General features: G+C 40.0%; 1 protein-coding gene across 2 annotated transcripts; it reads right to left on the bottom strand.

The window, feature by feature from the left end:
* Positions 1–2027: 2027 nt before the first annotated feature.
* On the bottom strand, positions 2028–13450 carry LOC130432416 (protein rapunzel-like). Of its 2 annotated transcripts, none has more exons than XM_056761762.1 (3): positions 13336–13450; positions 4361–4421; positions 2028–3734 (listed from the first exon to the last, which is right to left on the bottom strand). In XM_056761762.1, exon 3 carries the CDS (start codon positions 3704–3706, stop codon positions 2531–2533), a length of 1176 nt encoding a protein of 391 aa, XP_056617740.1. In that variant the 5' UTR covers positions 3707–3734; positions 4361–4421; positions 13336–13450; the 3' UTR covers positions 2028–2530. The 2 variants fall into 2 exon arrangements, with proteins under 2 accessions (XP_056617740.1, XP_056617741.1); XM_056761763.1 differs by lacking the exon at positions 13336–13450 and adding an exon at positions 12877–13104.
* Between the last annotated feature and the right edge of the window lie 2638 nt (positions 13451–16088).

Below are 16088 nucleotides of genomic sequence, written 5' to 3'. Positions count from 1 at the left end.
CAATTATGAAAAACACTAATATATTCTATAAAAATATATGATTTTGATCATGCTGTCTCCTTAAGAGAAAATGTGCGAGCAAGTCCAATTTAACTCCTGCAATTCAAACTAACTTAGATCTTGAAAAAGTAACTTGGCCTTATACCCATAAGCACTTGTATATCAAAGAAAACACTTAACATGTATAGCATGATGCAATGTAAGTCGCTTTCGATAAAAGAGTCTGCCAAATGCCTAAATGTAAATGTCTTCATTATAAGTATGCAGGAAAAATTCACATTATGTGTTTGCGACATCTTTAGTACTATAATTATTTAAGGGACAAGTCAAGATGTATGTGAATGACAACGATGTTTTAATGAACGATATTTTGATCACTGACTTTTTATCCAAAGCTCTAAATGATCAATTTAATATGTCATACCGAATGTGTGGTTTATATTCTGATATTAGTAAATAATCCAGACCATTATCAATGCACCAAAACACTACACAGCTTTGACTACGGTAAATTTTGCGTCTTAAGAATCAACTGTCCTTGTCTGTAACAGGTCAAGGCTTATGTCATGAACTGGAAGCCACAACATAAAAATCAATACAAAAATCAATGCAGCCTTTTATAAGGGTCATATTTGTTTTCTCAAAACAAGACCTTAAAAGTATGCGCGGGCCATCAAAAAGGTTAAAAAGATTTTGGTCTTGTTTGGGCAAATTACACTACAAAATACAGATCAGTGGGATCGACTGTCAAAATTAAAAGTAAACACCCAAATGTACCATTGCAAGTAAAGTCCAAAAGATGTTTGTAACACTTGACTGAGTGAGTGCATATAAACAATGTAACAATAAATTGAAAATTGTTGCTACAATTTTTGATTGACCACGTTAAACACATTTGGTTTTAATTTCGTATTTAAATGATAGAAAATGGTAAATGAAAATTATTTTATTGACCTCTTTTATTCTTTTTATTTTGCATCACACGCTGTACATACATTAATAAAAATTGCACATTTCAATACAGAAAGGCATGTCTGTTTTACATACTCAGTTGCCATTTTGCATATCACTTTCTAAATTGAAGATGGCTGCCCATTGCTTCAATAAATAACAGTCATATGCAGTATCATAAAAGCAAACTCATACGTTTTCAAGACCCAATATTTTCAGGCAAGCCATTATTAAACCAAAAAAGGAAAATTTGAAATAATATGTAAACTACCTTATTAATATGATGATGGAGGCCAATGGTTATTATATTATCTAGCCTACCTATAAAGCTGTTTCATTCCTGTTTTAGGTGTTGATGAGCTGAAATCCCCTTCACACCACAGCTATAAAAACAAATAGGACAAAGAACTACAGTCAAAGCTGAAATCTTAAGAAACAGAGAAAGACGGACTACTTGATACTTTAATGCTAGCCAGTATTTTCAGTCCCTAGTATTTTTTTACCATGGGCAGGTTGAAGTTGTAACTGCACTCAGTTACATTACACCTCTACTATTATTCCTCCCTAAAACATTCCTCTGTTATTTGATATCGGTCGCAAAATCAGTCTTAACAAAATCAGACTTAAAGAGCTTCAAACAAATATGAATGTATAAACTACTAAGCTCTTAATATAAACTAATAAGCACTAATCAAAAGCAATTACTCAGCTACTTTTAAATCAAAGTTACTGAGTGTAGCTGTAACACGTCACAGGAGACCTGGCTCACCTCTCCCGAGGTTTTCTTCTGGATTTATTCAGCATTGAAGTTTTGGTTCCTCGCAAATGGGCCGTGTTGGCTTGCTCACCCGGAGCCTGATATTAGAATAGCTCAGGATTCTGTGAATTTCATCAACGTTGTTTATTAGAATGGTCTTACTCTTTCTATACATGTAGTGTACTGTATTCTACCCATTCCTGTGTTTTTCATTTTGTTTTGTTTTCTTCCCGTTGTAAATTGTAAAAAGTGGCATATAAATAAAATTGAATTGAATATGACATGCAAAAAATATAGAAACACCACAAGTTCACAAATATAGAGGGAATGTGATTTTTTTATTTATTACACCAAAGAATAAAAGTAGACGAGTCTTCAGGCAACAGGCTAGTTTGCCACAGTGTGGAAGCAGATCTTTTAGAGCTGCGAGAAAATACTATATATTCGGGACAATGTGCAGGTGATCATGTCAACAATCTCTAGTCTTGGCTTCTGGAAAATATTAAAGGCACAACATGATGTATGTATGATTATACTTGTGCTTTGAAAGAAGACAATAGATAGATAGATAGATAGATAGATAGATAGGTAGAAAGATAGATAGACAGATTTTAGTATTATATTGATCTCTTTGTTTGTCCCTCACTTCAAAAATAGTGGTACAAAAAAACTCTCAGATGTCACTAACATATGTTTTGGCCCTTACATCATAACCACAGAATGGTTTTGTACTCTAATTGTGGTTTACAAAAATATAATGTTGCAAAGTCATTCTTTAACATCTGTTTAGCTGTTGTATGGCATTACTGTTTTAGGCTTGTTTTAAGCAGAATGAAGAAAGACATAAAAGTTCTTGAACTCATCATTGTAATGTAGTTCATCAGAGAAGCTGCAGGAGAAGCCCAAATCTTTACACGAGGTCTTGACTGTATGCACCACACAATGAGGGATTATCTCAAAAAGCTGTTCAGCCATCGCCGTCATCTCAGGCTTCTTCTGTTCAGACACAAAAGTCTGTATCCGATCTTTATCAACGGGTTCAGGTGAGGCACTGTAGGAAATCACAACATTTAACTTCTCATCCGACGCCATCACCTGAAACCGACTCTTTCCCGTCAAACCCTGGAAGTCTTTCTTGTTGGTGAACAAACCTTTGGGAGAGTTAAAGACACGGACCGACCAGAACACCCAGTCATACTTATTTTTTAAATGGTCTGTTAACATGTCAGCCAGTTGCTGGTTGGTTTTGTCGCTGTGGTCTCTTACGATGCGTTTGGCTTCCAGCTCAGCCTGCGTGGGATAGCTGTTGATGCAGTCTTCAACGACTACGGTTATTTTAGACTGAACCTCTTTCATCTTCTCACCCCACTCTTGAAGCAACTTCTCCTCTTCGCCGTATCCTTCCAGGGCTGCGTGTCCCAGTAAAGCGATCAATCCGATGCAAAACAGTTGCTTGAGCATAGCGCAGAATTCCTCCACCGGCCTGCGGCTATTCTGCTCGTATTTCAGCATGATCTCCAGCACAGACTCTCCAGGGAAGTTATTCCCTGTTACAGCATTATACAGTTTGTGGAGGTTCTTGACACCACCTGTCTTCTTGAAGCATTCCATAAAGGCGTCCTTTTTCACCGTCTTGAACTCAGGTTTAGCTTTGAAAATCTCCATAAATTTGCGGAACTGGTGGGTCAGGTTCTCTTCCACGGAGAAGTAGGTAACATCAATCCCGCTTTTCTTGATCTCATCGTTGATCTCCTGGATTTCTTCGGAAACGGCTTCGAGGCGACCTCGTACTTTCTGAAACTGTTCCGCCATGTACACCGCCTCTTTGCTTTCCACGTTATCCAGCGCCAGCTTCACAAGAGGAGCTGCGATGGAGAAAAGGGGGAACAAATCTCCAGCAATGCTGGCCACCACTTCAGCACCCTGCTCGAAGACTTCCATCACGGTCTCCACAACATCCTTATTTTGTGAAACAAACTTCTGCAGCTGTTCGGCCATGTTTCAAGAGTAGGAGAGCCAAAAATATCTGTTTGAAGTATGAACATCATTAGAAAAAAGATATATAAATATATAAAATATATATTTTTACTTGTGCTGTAAAGGGATAGTTAAACATTTTTTTTAAATAAATTCTGTTATTTACTCTCAAGATGTTTCAAACCTTTATACATTTTGTTTATATAGATACTTATGAGAAATATATATTTTATGAGAACCTTTTTGAAAGAATGTTTGTAACCAAAAAGTTGTGAAGCACTATTGACTACAAGTAGGAAAAACTATGGTAGTGAGTAATTTTGAACAAACTGAAGGTGAGTAAATAATTTTACTATCTCTTTTACATGAAGACCCTGATTTACTTACAAAACATGTAAACTGTACTTATTTGTAGTTACACAACATACAAGTTGGATGTTGCCAGTGGTTTACAAAGAATAATGGTGCAAATAGCCACACATGCAAAAAATTGGACACACCCATACTTTAAGGTTTTCGTTCCTGGAAATAACAAATACTGGCCCTCCAGCACAACGTCCAAATACCAAGGGTTTTCTAGCATGTCAATACTAGTGCACTACTAGATGTGCATGTACATTCAAACCTTCATAAACCAAAACCATTTTTTTAGGGATGCCTGGAACAAGAACTTACATGTGTTAGTGCCGGTTTCCTCTTAAGGCTGTAGTGGATGATGTGACTCAGTGTGGCCTCGCTGAAAAAGTCCAAGGAAAAGAAATAAGAAACCGCACAACTGCTGTTAGAAAGCAAAAGATCAGCCAAACAATACATGCCAGGTCTATGTACACATGGTAAGAGACGTACGGTATAATTTGTATTTCTGACGACCACACCTATAGATACACAACACAGACGGATGCCTTCATTCAAATTCAAACAAACACTGAAAGAAACAGCAAATAGTCTTTTTAAACACTCACTTGCTGTAACCACACAACAGGATTGCTATGCAAGAAAAAAGCATTTCAACTGGAAATAACTGGACCAGTTCAAATAGAGACGCTTACATAACATAGCGCAACAAAGCTTTTTTTACTAGGAGCACAGGTATTTTGTTCCAAAAGTTTTTACCTTTTGATCTAAATGCTCATGCTTTAAAGCCTCTCAGTTGGAAACCTCATTAATTTAGCACAGAGAATGGCCAATGTTCCTGAAGGTTTGGCATAGTTTTGCTCGTTTAATAACAAATAAATACGCAGGTGTGAACAGACTGGGAGCAAAACATTAAACAACTGCTATTCATGACAATAGTTGATGATAGTACAGCTACATGTGAATCGTTGTGATGGAATTTAAAATGATCATTTTAACTTCCGTCATCATTTATTTCACTTTGATTTGGTTTAAAATCCAAATTGGGCTCTTTCTTCTCTGAAAAACGAAAGAAGATCATTTGAGAAATTTCTCAGTGGTTTTGTGTCCATACAATGGAAGTCAATAGAGGCAAGTGTTGTATGCTTATCGACATTCTTCAAAATATCTCATTTTGTGTTCCACAGAAGATATGTCATACAGGTTTGGAATGATATGAGGGTGAGTAAATGATAGAAGATCTTTCTTTTTTGGGTGAGCTAAAAACATGACACAGTAGCATCTTACATGAAGACAGAAAAGTCTAAATAAATCTTAACAATATACCCCAGATGTAGGCCTCTATGCATTTTGTAAACGTTAGCAGTTTCAAAGATGTGTGCACACAAATCAAACAATGTGTTAAGTGGCTAACGTTAAAGTAAGTGGTAAAAAAGTGTTATTATATGAAGAGGGTCTGTTCCTCTAACCAAGAGTGCTTTGTTTTACAGCATGTAACTTGCAACACACTGGTAATATGTCGTACTTACACTGTTTTATGAGGTTAATGTAAATTAACTAGCATAAGCATTTAATTCAGTTAGCTTATTTGACAAAAACACACATAATATAAATTTGTGATACAGCAGTAGGTGTAGGCCTCCGATATAATCAATCACATAAAGGTACTTGCAATTTAAGCCGAATGAAAAGTCTCTCAAAAACATACTTTAAAGTTTATTATTTACATTATTTTATTCATCTTATATTGTAGACTGGAACAGTGAACACCGTTGTCATATGAAACACTTCCTGGTTTAGAGCGCAGCAGAGCGAGCAAACGAGTCATCAGTTTTTGACAACAAATACGATTAAAGCGATGGATTTACAGAGACAGAGATGATTTTGCGTAAATAATTGATCAGAACTAAGTCGTGTTTTAAAAAAGTATCGAAGTCACGAGAAATGTCAGACGCTGAGAACAGGGTCTGAAGAGAAACACCCTAAAACTTCAGCTCCCATGAGAAAGAGTTGAGACAGAGAAGAACGTCTCAGGTTACATCTGTAACCCTTGTTCCCTGAGACGGGAACGAGACACTGCGTCGCAATGGAAACGCTTTGGGAACGCCTCAGTGTGACCAGCTCTGAGCACGTGTGTCAACATCGTCCAGTAGTGAAACGATACATCATGGATGACGTATGGACCAGTAGTTATAAAACGACATCCGAAACAGTCAACTTCAGCTCGAAAAACTTTGAAGCAAGAGGCTAACAGGGATGTAGGGAGTATGGCAAGGTGACGCAGTGTCTCGTTCCCTTCTCAGGGAACAAGGGTTATAGACGTAACCCGAGACGTTCCCTTTCGAGGGAACTCGGACTGTGTCGCCATGGCAACGCTTGGGGAACGAAATACCCAAACGGCCATACGCCCAAATGCCTGTCTGTGTGTACAAAATGTCACGTAGAAGACAGAAGCACCTGGGCGTCCGGGGTGAGATTCATCTATAGAATCTCACGGATGTGAGCGGAGAGGACCAGCCTGCCGCATCACACACGTCCCGCATAGACGCCACCGACCTTAAGGCTACGGTGGCCGCTATATCCCTACTAGAATGGGCTTTGACGTCCAAAGGCGATGGTCTGCCAGAGGCCTCATAGGCCAGAGAGAAGTCTCAACTATCCATCTACTAATGGAGTGCTTGGTTGCCGAAAGACCTTTCTTCGGTGAGCCAATAATTACAAAGAGCTGCTGGGCTTTCCTCCAAGTTGCAGTTCTGTGTACATACGAGTCCAGTGCTCGTACTGGACACGACAAATTTAACCTTTCCTGGTCCTGGCTCCTGAAAGGTGGAGCACTTCAAGGCATAAAGCTTCCTTGTAGAAGGAGCTCTGGAATTAAGTATGGTCTCCACAGCCTCAGCTTTCAATGTTTAAAAGCCCTCTCAGAGGCCAAACCCATAGTTTCCATAACTCCGGATGTGGGTGATGTATCTGACCCTCCGCTTGAAAAGGAGGTCACTCCTCAAAGGAATCTCCCATGGAGGGTTCTCCACTATGAAGTCCGAGAACCACACTCGGGCCGGCCAGAATGGGGCAAAATCTGCTCCACCACCTCTGGGTGGAGTCTCCATTCCCCGGGCCTCAGCCCCTGTCTCGACAGGACGTCTGCTCCTCGGTTCAGGTGAGGCGGGATATAGACTGCCCTCAGGGAGAGCAGCTTCCCCTGAGACCACAGGAAGATCTGACGTGCCAACTTGTATAGTGCCCTGACCGTAGACCCCCTGGTGATTTATATATGAGACCACAGCTGTGTTGTCTGTCCTGACAAGCACATGTTGGCCTCTGAGCTGTGGGAGAAAGTGTTCCAACGCCAGGGACACTGCCATCATCTCTAGTAAAACGCGCCGACAACTGCTTCCCAACACTGGGCCCTGGGAGACAAACCAAGGTTCTTTCCACATTCTCAGTGTGTGCAGGCATCGTCTATGTAATTTAACACGCGAATGCCCTTCATGCGCAACGGAGCTAGGGCTGCATCCACGCACTTCGTGAACGTGTGTGGAGACAGAGCCAGGCCGAATGGGAGAACCCGATATTGATATGTCTTTCCCCCGAAAGTAAACCTTAAGAACTTTCTGTGACGAGGAAAAATGGAGACGTGAAAATACGCGTCCTTTAAATCGATCGTGACAAACCAGTCCTCGGATCTGACTTGTCCTATGATCTGTCTCAATGTCAACATCTTAAATTTGAGTCGCTGCACTGCCTGATTAAGATGTCGCAGTAAAGAAGGGGAGCTTGCGTCGTGAGGGCTGTGTGCTATGCTTAAGACGTTGCTCGTCCATCTTACTCTCAGGACGAGCGTTTGGTTTATCTTGTGGCCAGTCTATTGTCAGTTGGGCTACTGCCGCTGTCATGACTTCCACCAGATCGGTGTGTACCGAAGCAGCAAGAGGGGGGACATAATCTAACTCTCCTGCTTCGATACTAGTTACTAGATACTAGAAACCGCAGTGTGTGCTCCCGACTCAGCAGAGAGAGAGGTGGAAGCCACCGAGGGCAGAGAGAAGCCAGGGGATGTATCTTCAGCCTCCGTGACGTCCATCTGCGAGCCCCACGAGCGAAGCCTTCGCTCTGCCTCGGTAGAAGCAGGACCATCACCACTTGGAGCTCGCACCTGGCCGTGCTTAGAAAGAAGTTCCATGCGGGAACGGAGCGTACGCCGTGGTAAAAGTCCACAGGGCACACAATCAGCTCCCTCGAGGGCTGACTGTGCATGCTCCACTCCCAGACAGACATGCACATAAATCTCATTTAACAGTAGGGGGGACAATACACATAAAATTTCTCAAGATAAATTTTTGAAGGGGACACAATTAATACAGTCAAAATTGTACTTACTACGACACAAAGCAACAATATGCATTAGGTCCATGGGTTTATCATGCAGACTTGCAGTCATATTATAACTGAACTGAACAGTCACATAGTGTAATACAAGTGAACAGTAACGCTTATTTTCATTTATATATTTTTTGTCTCTGTTGTGAAGACAGGAAACAAATATAAAAAACACACAAACCATGACACTACATGTTAACAATGATTCACTTTTTAAACACTTGTTATCCTGATTTTTACTGCAACAATGTCTGTTAAAGTCACCATACATCGACATTAATGAGTGGTTGTTATTTTCTCCTGTAGTGCACTACCTCCACCAACAAACTTTGTTCATGTTGTTGTAGCCAAACAAACAGTCAGTAACAGTGACAGATGCTTAAATTCTGTGTTGTACTCGTTGATGAATCGCCTGAGCTTCAGTAAATTGAATGTTTAGCTATACCTCCGCGCACATTCTGCACAAAATAGATGCTGAGAAAACGACCTTCTCCAACTGAATGAAACCTGTGCAGCTTTTGTGGACGCTAAATATAGTGCCAACGTCACAAAACTGTAACCGGTATGTTCGCGGCTGTGTGTGACACGTGACCTGAATGGCAAGATCGGTAGCTAATTGTGGCCATTAATGTTCACATCATGCCATGTTGCCAAAAATAAAACAATGCATGAGAAACGACTTCGGCGTGTTAGTTGCAGTGTGTGACGTCCTACGTACAAGCTAACGTTTACTAGTTAAGTAACGTTTTAATCGATTACAAAGCATAATCATGGAAAAATACATCGGTAATCAGCAACAACTCATTTATTATTGAATCAGCATCCACAACATTAAAGAGAATCACTTCATTTAAAGTGAATAAAATAGCCTTCTTACTGGAGTTCAACAACCACTGATGAACTGAGCCGCATACCTGACTTCAAATGTGTTGCGCAAAGCGCGCAGGTGAGATGAACGGGGAGAGCAGGCAGTGGGCTAAACCACTGTGAGAGGCAGGGGAGGGGGAACTTAACAGTTTCTAAACTTAAAACTCTTTTTTAGTATTTTCTTCTAATTACAAAATTAGTTTAGGTAAAAAAATATATTTATGACAATAGAGAGTGGAAGTTTAATTGATGCCTATGCAGACAGACTACACAGAGATCACGCGTATCCTTGTTTTCTTGATAAAACGTAAACAAGGAGGAGCACAAGGTCTGAAATTTTTCCCTGACATGTTAGCAAACTGGCTAACCAAAAACACTTCTTTTACAAAACACACTCACTCTTCTTTTAACTAGACACACACACAACACACAGAGGCATTGCTAAGAAGAAAGGAGCTAAAGTTGACTGTTTCGGATGTCGTTTTATACCTCCTGGTCCATACGTCATCCATGACGTATCGTTTCACTACTGGACGATGTTGACACACATGCTCAGAGCTGGTCACGCTGAGGTGTTCCCAAAGCGTGCCATGGCGACGCAGTGCGAGTTCCCGCGAAAGGGAACTACATTATTCACGTTTAGAGAAGATAGTATTATTCTCAAGAACAAAACTCTACTTGAATCGATCACAAATGGCAAAAAAAGAAAGAAATAAAAACTAGTTTGCGCTGATCTGTGTCGAGTAGTGTTACTTCGGATCATGTGTCGGTTCTCCTGTATAATCTCTCGATACACCCATCAGATACAGCAGGAATCCGAAGTATTGCGTTTGAACCTTAACATTGACCATGATAACTATACTATAGCTTCTGCCAAAATACCACTGTTTATAATTTCAGGATTTTGTTGATTTTTTTAACCTTGCTGATAAAAACATCCACTAAAATTGTTTAGGTTTCAATGGAAACTTCATATTGGTCTATGGGGGTCTTGTTGAGTTAGGTCTATACTATTGGGATTTTATCTGGTTGATGGAAACAAAAAGAACGCCATTAAGTTCTACTTGAATGAAGCCCAGACACCACATAAAGACATTTTATAATATCTTTAATGGTAAATGTTATTCTCAGTAACCATGGTATTTGGCGGAAGCTATGGTCACTATATAGTAAATTTATGGTACAAGTCCTCACAAATGTGAAACAACAGCGTGGCTAGAGATACTTTGAAACGAAATTCTGGATCATATTTGTTTTATTGTGCTATTACATACGATGGATTACACAGGCTATATATGTAAATGTATATTTTCTGTCTTCATATATCTTTTGAGTAAAGCCCTCTCCCCTTTTTTATAAATGTTTCTACAATTAAATCTTAATAATATGCCTTTTGATTGTAAACACCATGACTAACCGACTAATGATAATTTTACACAATCTCTGTCATATGTATAGATTAATATTTGGTCATTTTTAAATGCCAGCAATAATACACTTTCTCGCCAGTATTTTAGTCGTATGTTATGCTGAGCAATCAACTACATTGAAGTCTGATTGCCATTTTGATGTTTTCCGTCTTCAGAATGAATGCAGAAATATGCTTTTTTTATGAATCCCAAAGTAGTAGCATTCTGGCTGGAAGTTGTTTTTCTCCTCGACGTTCTTATAGCGGCTGACAGCATGAACCACAGTGTTGGGAAGAGAGCCGCACAGAGTCTGAGCAACAGACACCATGTTACCCTTCATCTTCTGGCACTCAATCTGTTCTAGTAGCTGGCTTTTGTTGAGCGGTTTTAGGTCTGCACTGAAAGACACTACGATTCTGATGTCGTTTGTGGTGAGAAGATCGAAAAAGTTGCCACCTCCACCTTTTCCATGGTACTTTTTTCCAGCGAGCCAATTCCAGAAGAACAGTCCGCCGTGCTTGAACACCCGAACAGACCAAGAGACCCAGTCATATTTCTTGGCAAGGATATCCAGTATAAATGACGTGAGCTCTGGGTTGACAGAGCCCTGCCGCTCCACAAGTTGGCGATCCACATCCATCTTAGCCTGCTGGGGGAAATTTTTGATGCATTCGTCCACCGCGGCCTTCATGCAGTTCTCCACCTCTTCAATACGATCCTGCCATTTCTTGACCATGGCCTTGCCTACCGCTCCATCCTTCAGGGCAGCGTGTGTCAGGCTGAGGTCCTAAGGTGATTCTGCGTCGCGGTCTGCTCTGAACAGCTGGTAGACGGGCAGATGTAACACGCTGTCCGGCATAGAGTCATTCAGCCACGTTTCCACGAAACACAAAACAGCAGAGTTTGAAAAATCCTTATTTGTTCGGCAGAGTAGAAGAAGTTCGTCCGTTTTGTTTGGCAAAGAGCGCAGATTCACAAGATGTATGCTAGGTAGCGCAGTTTTAAAGCCATGCGTTCTGAGCCTGATTAGCGCGCGGGCAAGCTTACAACGCTTGCACGTCCTGGAATGCTTTAGCAGCGCTGCTGCGCCTCCGACTACGATGTTAAATAAAGCATCTGAATAATCAGAAACCGGTACAAAATCAGATGGTGTGCACTGCCGAATGTTCAGCAGGTCATTTCTTTAGAAAAAAGATTGTATGGGAAAAACATAAAACAGGACAAACTAACAAAAATACTAAAACAACTGGAGAGCTCCACACCGAGGCAGTCATCTGCAGCGCCATCTTGGATCGAAGATATCATAAACTGGAAGCCACAACATAAAAATCAATACCAGAATAAATGCAGCCTTTTCTGAGGGTCATATTTGTTTCCTTCAAATGGGACCTTTAAAGCAACCTGAGATTAATCGGACAGCTAGACCACAGGGGAAAAATATCCGTGAAGGTGACGTGGACATTTTTACAGGTTTTCCATTGACTTGAGCCATCAAAAAAAAAAAAAAAATTCTGGTCTTGTTCGGGCATGTTCTGAACCATATAACACCCTGCCCGCAAGGTCTTGGTAAATGATACAACAGTAAAGTCAGATCAGTGGGATCAGGTGTCTGCTAAGTAAGAATTAAAAGCAAAGACTCTAATGTCTACAATGGTTCAAAATACACATTAAAATGTAATGAGTACACAGCCGTTGTGAATCAGAGGGAATCATTTATCAATTAAACCCCAGCTGTGTCACCCAAGGCAGATGTTTTCAGGAGAGGTTCCTGGGAGAGTATATTTTAACGCTCTGGCTGTTTAAGCATTACAGGACGTTTCTGGGCACTTTCATTAAACAAGGGAGATGACCTCACACTCATATCTAATTTCCCAAGACTCAATATACAGAACAAAAGGCACACCCAGATCTGAAAAAATCTGTAACCAATACACTTGTTTTGTGGTGAAAGCATTATTTCCAGCAAAGAGTAAAATGACTTTTTATAAATAAGAAGAAATAAAATTCAAGAGTTAACATAAGATTTGATACATTTTAATCATACGTCCATTATCAAAAAACTTGAACGTAATAATGTCTCACATTAGGATTTTGTAGATTAGAATTTGTAATTAATGACTCAACCATACATCTCTCAGACATTTTGACTTTACAGGAATTAGGAGCAAAAAGAATACTTACTGATCAATACAACGATCCTGATTGTTTCAAGTCCTCCTTTGTAAGGATGGTTTTAAAAAGAAATTCCAGGATTTTTTAGATTTGAGAAAAACTGTACTACACAAAAAAAAATTCAAGCTAGTAACAGATATAAGAAGCACTGTGCCTTTGATGGTTCCAGTTTGACAATAAAAAGAAAGTGCATTTAAATGCAGCTCAGAGATCCATGAAAGCCAATATTGACTCAAGCGCAACATCCTGCTATAAAACGATTCCCAAACAGTGTCCTCATCAAATGTGATCAATAAATGTATAGAAAACTGACCAACCTTTTTATTTTATGAACTATTAATATTATCTTTGTAGAATAACTTTGTAACTTGGGTCCTATGCAGTTTTTTTTCAATTCTGAAATATAACAAAAATAAAAAGCTAAAAAGAGAACAAAATCATACAAGTATTTAGAGAAAAAAGTCTCACCGTTAATGTTGAAATGTTCAGAGTTGTTTTCTTATGTCCCAACACAGTCCAAAAGTGTGTGAAAGCACCATCTTCTCAGGGTCTTATATAGACTCTCACCTGCGGACCTCCCACTTTGGATTAACTCCGTCCCCTGCAAGAATTCCTCAGAGCCCACTCGGAGAGATGAGGGACAGGCATGACGGCAGATAACATCCTGTAAACATTCATGCAAGATCTCACCATTTATTTAATGACTTTGTTGTGTTTAAAACCAGCAAAACTTTCCCAGAAAATGGCCCGCATACTGTGTCCTGCTACACTGGTTGCCATGGGTACACGCATGTACAATTTTAGTATGTATTTATGTTATAAATTCTCTTTTCTTTTCGCTTTTTCTTAGGGGACGTTTGGGCAACACTTGTCGAATTGAAATTTGCATTGTTACGGCTTATCTCGTTACTCAAACCGCAACATAAAGAAGCCAGAAAACATAAATAAGATTTAACCAAATTGAATTTATTAAAATATATAAAGCAAATAGGAAATATAATTTAACTCAGCTAGGGGAAACAAAAGAAACAGACTTTCTCATATAATAGAAAATAAACTAGACATGTTGAAGATTACAAAACACATAACATTAAAGAAAAGAAAAATATCTGAGAGGGGAGATAAAACGTCCTCTCCCAAAGAGAGCTACTCCACACTCTTTATTAGGACAAAAGGTATTCCCACATCCAAAACTCAGGTGCAACTAATTATTTAATCAAGTCACTTAATTTCAATCCTAACTGTGCACTGGCGAGAAAGAAAAAAGCCTAAGGTAGGCAGGGGGGGGGTCGGAACACCTCCCTACCTGAAAAGAAGGTTTTCAACATGGAAAACCTTCACACCAAAGCGTATACATATGTATGGAAAAAGAAAAAAAAATCTGAGGGGTTCAGGTTCCTCCTGGGCCCTATGAAACAAGAGAAGAAAAACATACTCCAAATCTTGCCACTGGACAAATCATCTGCAATAATGTTATCTTTTCCCCTTATGTGTTTAATATCCAATGGATATTGTGAAGAATCAAACTCCAACGCATAATGCTTTGATTTTGAATCTGCATCTTATTAATAAACACCAAAGGATTATGATCCATATATACAAGTATGGGGCTGGTAGATGACCCCAGATATACCTCAAAGTGTTGGACAGCAAGAATAAGCGCCTCCCTCTCAACAGTAGAGTAAGCCCGCTGATGTCGATTAAACTTCCTTGAAAAATAACAAACTGGGTGTTCTATGTCATCTGAGCTTATCTGCATTAAAACAGCACCAGCCCCACTCTCAGTGGCGTCCACTGCAACTATAAAGGGAATATCAAATTGCGAGCCAAAAGTACAGGAGCTGTAGCAAGTAACATTTTTGCATTTTCAAATGCCTCTTGGCACTTTTCTGTCCATACAAAACGTATTTTTACACTAAGAAGGTCAGTAAGAGACACAACAACGGAGGCAAAGTTTTTACAAGAACTAGGGGTGCTCCGATCAGGATTTTTGGAGCCGATCACCGATTCTCGATCACTGAAAGCTGTATCGGCCGATACCGATATCGATCACCGATTACAGGAGCTATTTGAAGCTTTCTTAGTACCAGAAGAGAAATTCTCATGAATTATCAAATGAATATTAGTGTAAAGCCGGCAAGCCTTGCTTGAGGCAGCTGAGGGATGCCGGACGGTGCTTTGCTTAAGTACGCGCACGCTTGACTTGCTTAAATAGAATGTCCACACAACTTTGTAGAATGCTCATGGTTTTAGCTTTATTTTACTGTTTCTAATCTTCATTTTGGTGCAAGCAAGATCCATACAACAGTCAATAAATCCACCAGTCTTTCACCTTTCCTCAGACTTACTTTTAGTGGTACAAATCCTAGCGTAGCGGTCAAAAAACTGTGATCACCTTCCCCCCAGCAACACCTATCACCTGAGGGAAGGTTCCCACCTATATGGTGCCCTCAATTAACAATGATGACCCCTACTGGACACACCATAAACCACAAAATGGCTAAATGGCTCTTACACACTGGCCCCTAATTGGGGTGAATCAAACATGCCAATTCCCAACACTTTACAAAGAGCCATGAAGTACATACAAATAGTGAGTAATATAAATGCACATAATGGTTATAACAAACCCCTCAGCCCACAGATTGATGTAAAAGACAAAGCTTTGCTACGGGCCTATCCATAATACTGGTGTTAGTCTGTAAACGCACAAAGCTTACCAACCCCTTTTTTATCAGGGAAGGTTTCCAAGACTCTTCCAAGTGGCCAGGAGCCTCGAGGTGCCGTTTGATCCATAATTACCACAACATCTCCAGCTTGAGACTATTTTTGATTGTATTCCATTTCTGCCTCTCCTGCAGTAAAGGTAGGTACTCTTTCACCCATCGTTTCCAAAAGAGGTCTGAAATGTATTGAACCTGTTTCCACCTTCTTTTAATGTACAAGTCATGCTCCTCAAACAATCCAGGAGACAAGCATGGTTTTCCTTTCAGCAAAAGGATATGATTAGGAGTGAGCGCTTCCAGATCCATTGGATCATCAGATAATTTTGTGATTGGTCGATCATTTAAGATTGCCGCAGCTTCACACAGAACTGTATGGAAACCGTCGTCATCAAGTTTCTGCTGTTGAAGAACTGCAGTGAGTATTTTTCTCAACATACGAATGAGTCGCTCCCAAACCCCACCAAAATGGGATGCAGCTGGAGGATTGAAAGTCCA

This window comes from Triplophysa dalaica, chromosome 12 (genome assembly GCF_015846415.1).
Source record: "Triplophysa dalaica isolate WHDGS20190420 chromosome 12, ASM1584641v1, whole genome shotgun sequence".
Lineage (NCBI taxonomy): Eukaryota > Metazoa > Chordata > Actinopteri > Cypriniformes > Nemacheilidae > Triplophysa > Triplophysa dalaica.
This window is presented reverse-complemented; position numbering and strand designations above follow the sequence as displayed.

Excerpts from the sequence above, each read along its gene's own strand:
- LOC130432416 (XM_056761762.1), bottom strand. The coding sequence starts at position 3,706 with ATGGCCGAACAGCTGCAGAAGTTTGTTTCACAAAATAAGGATGTTGTG.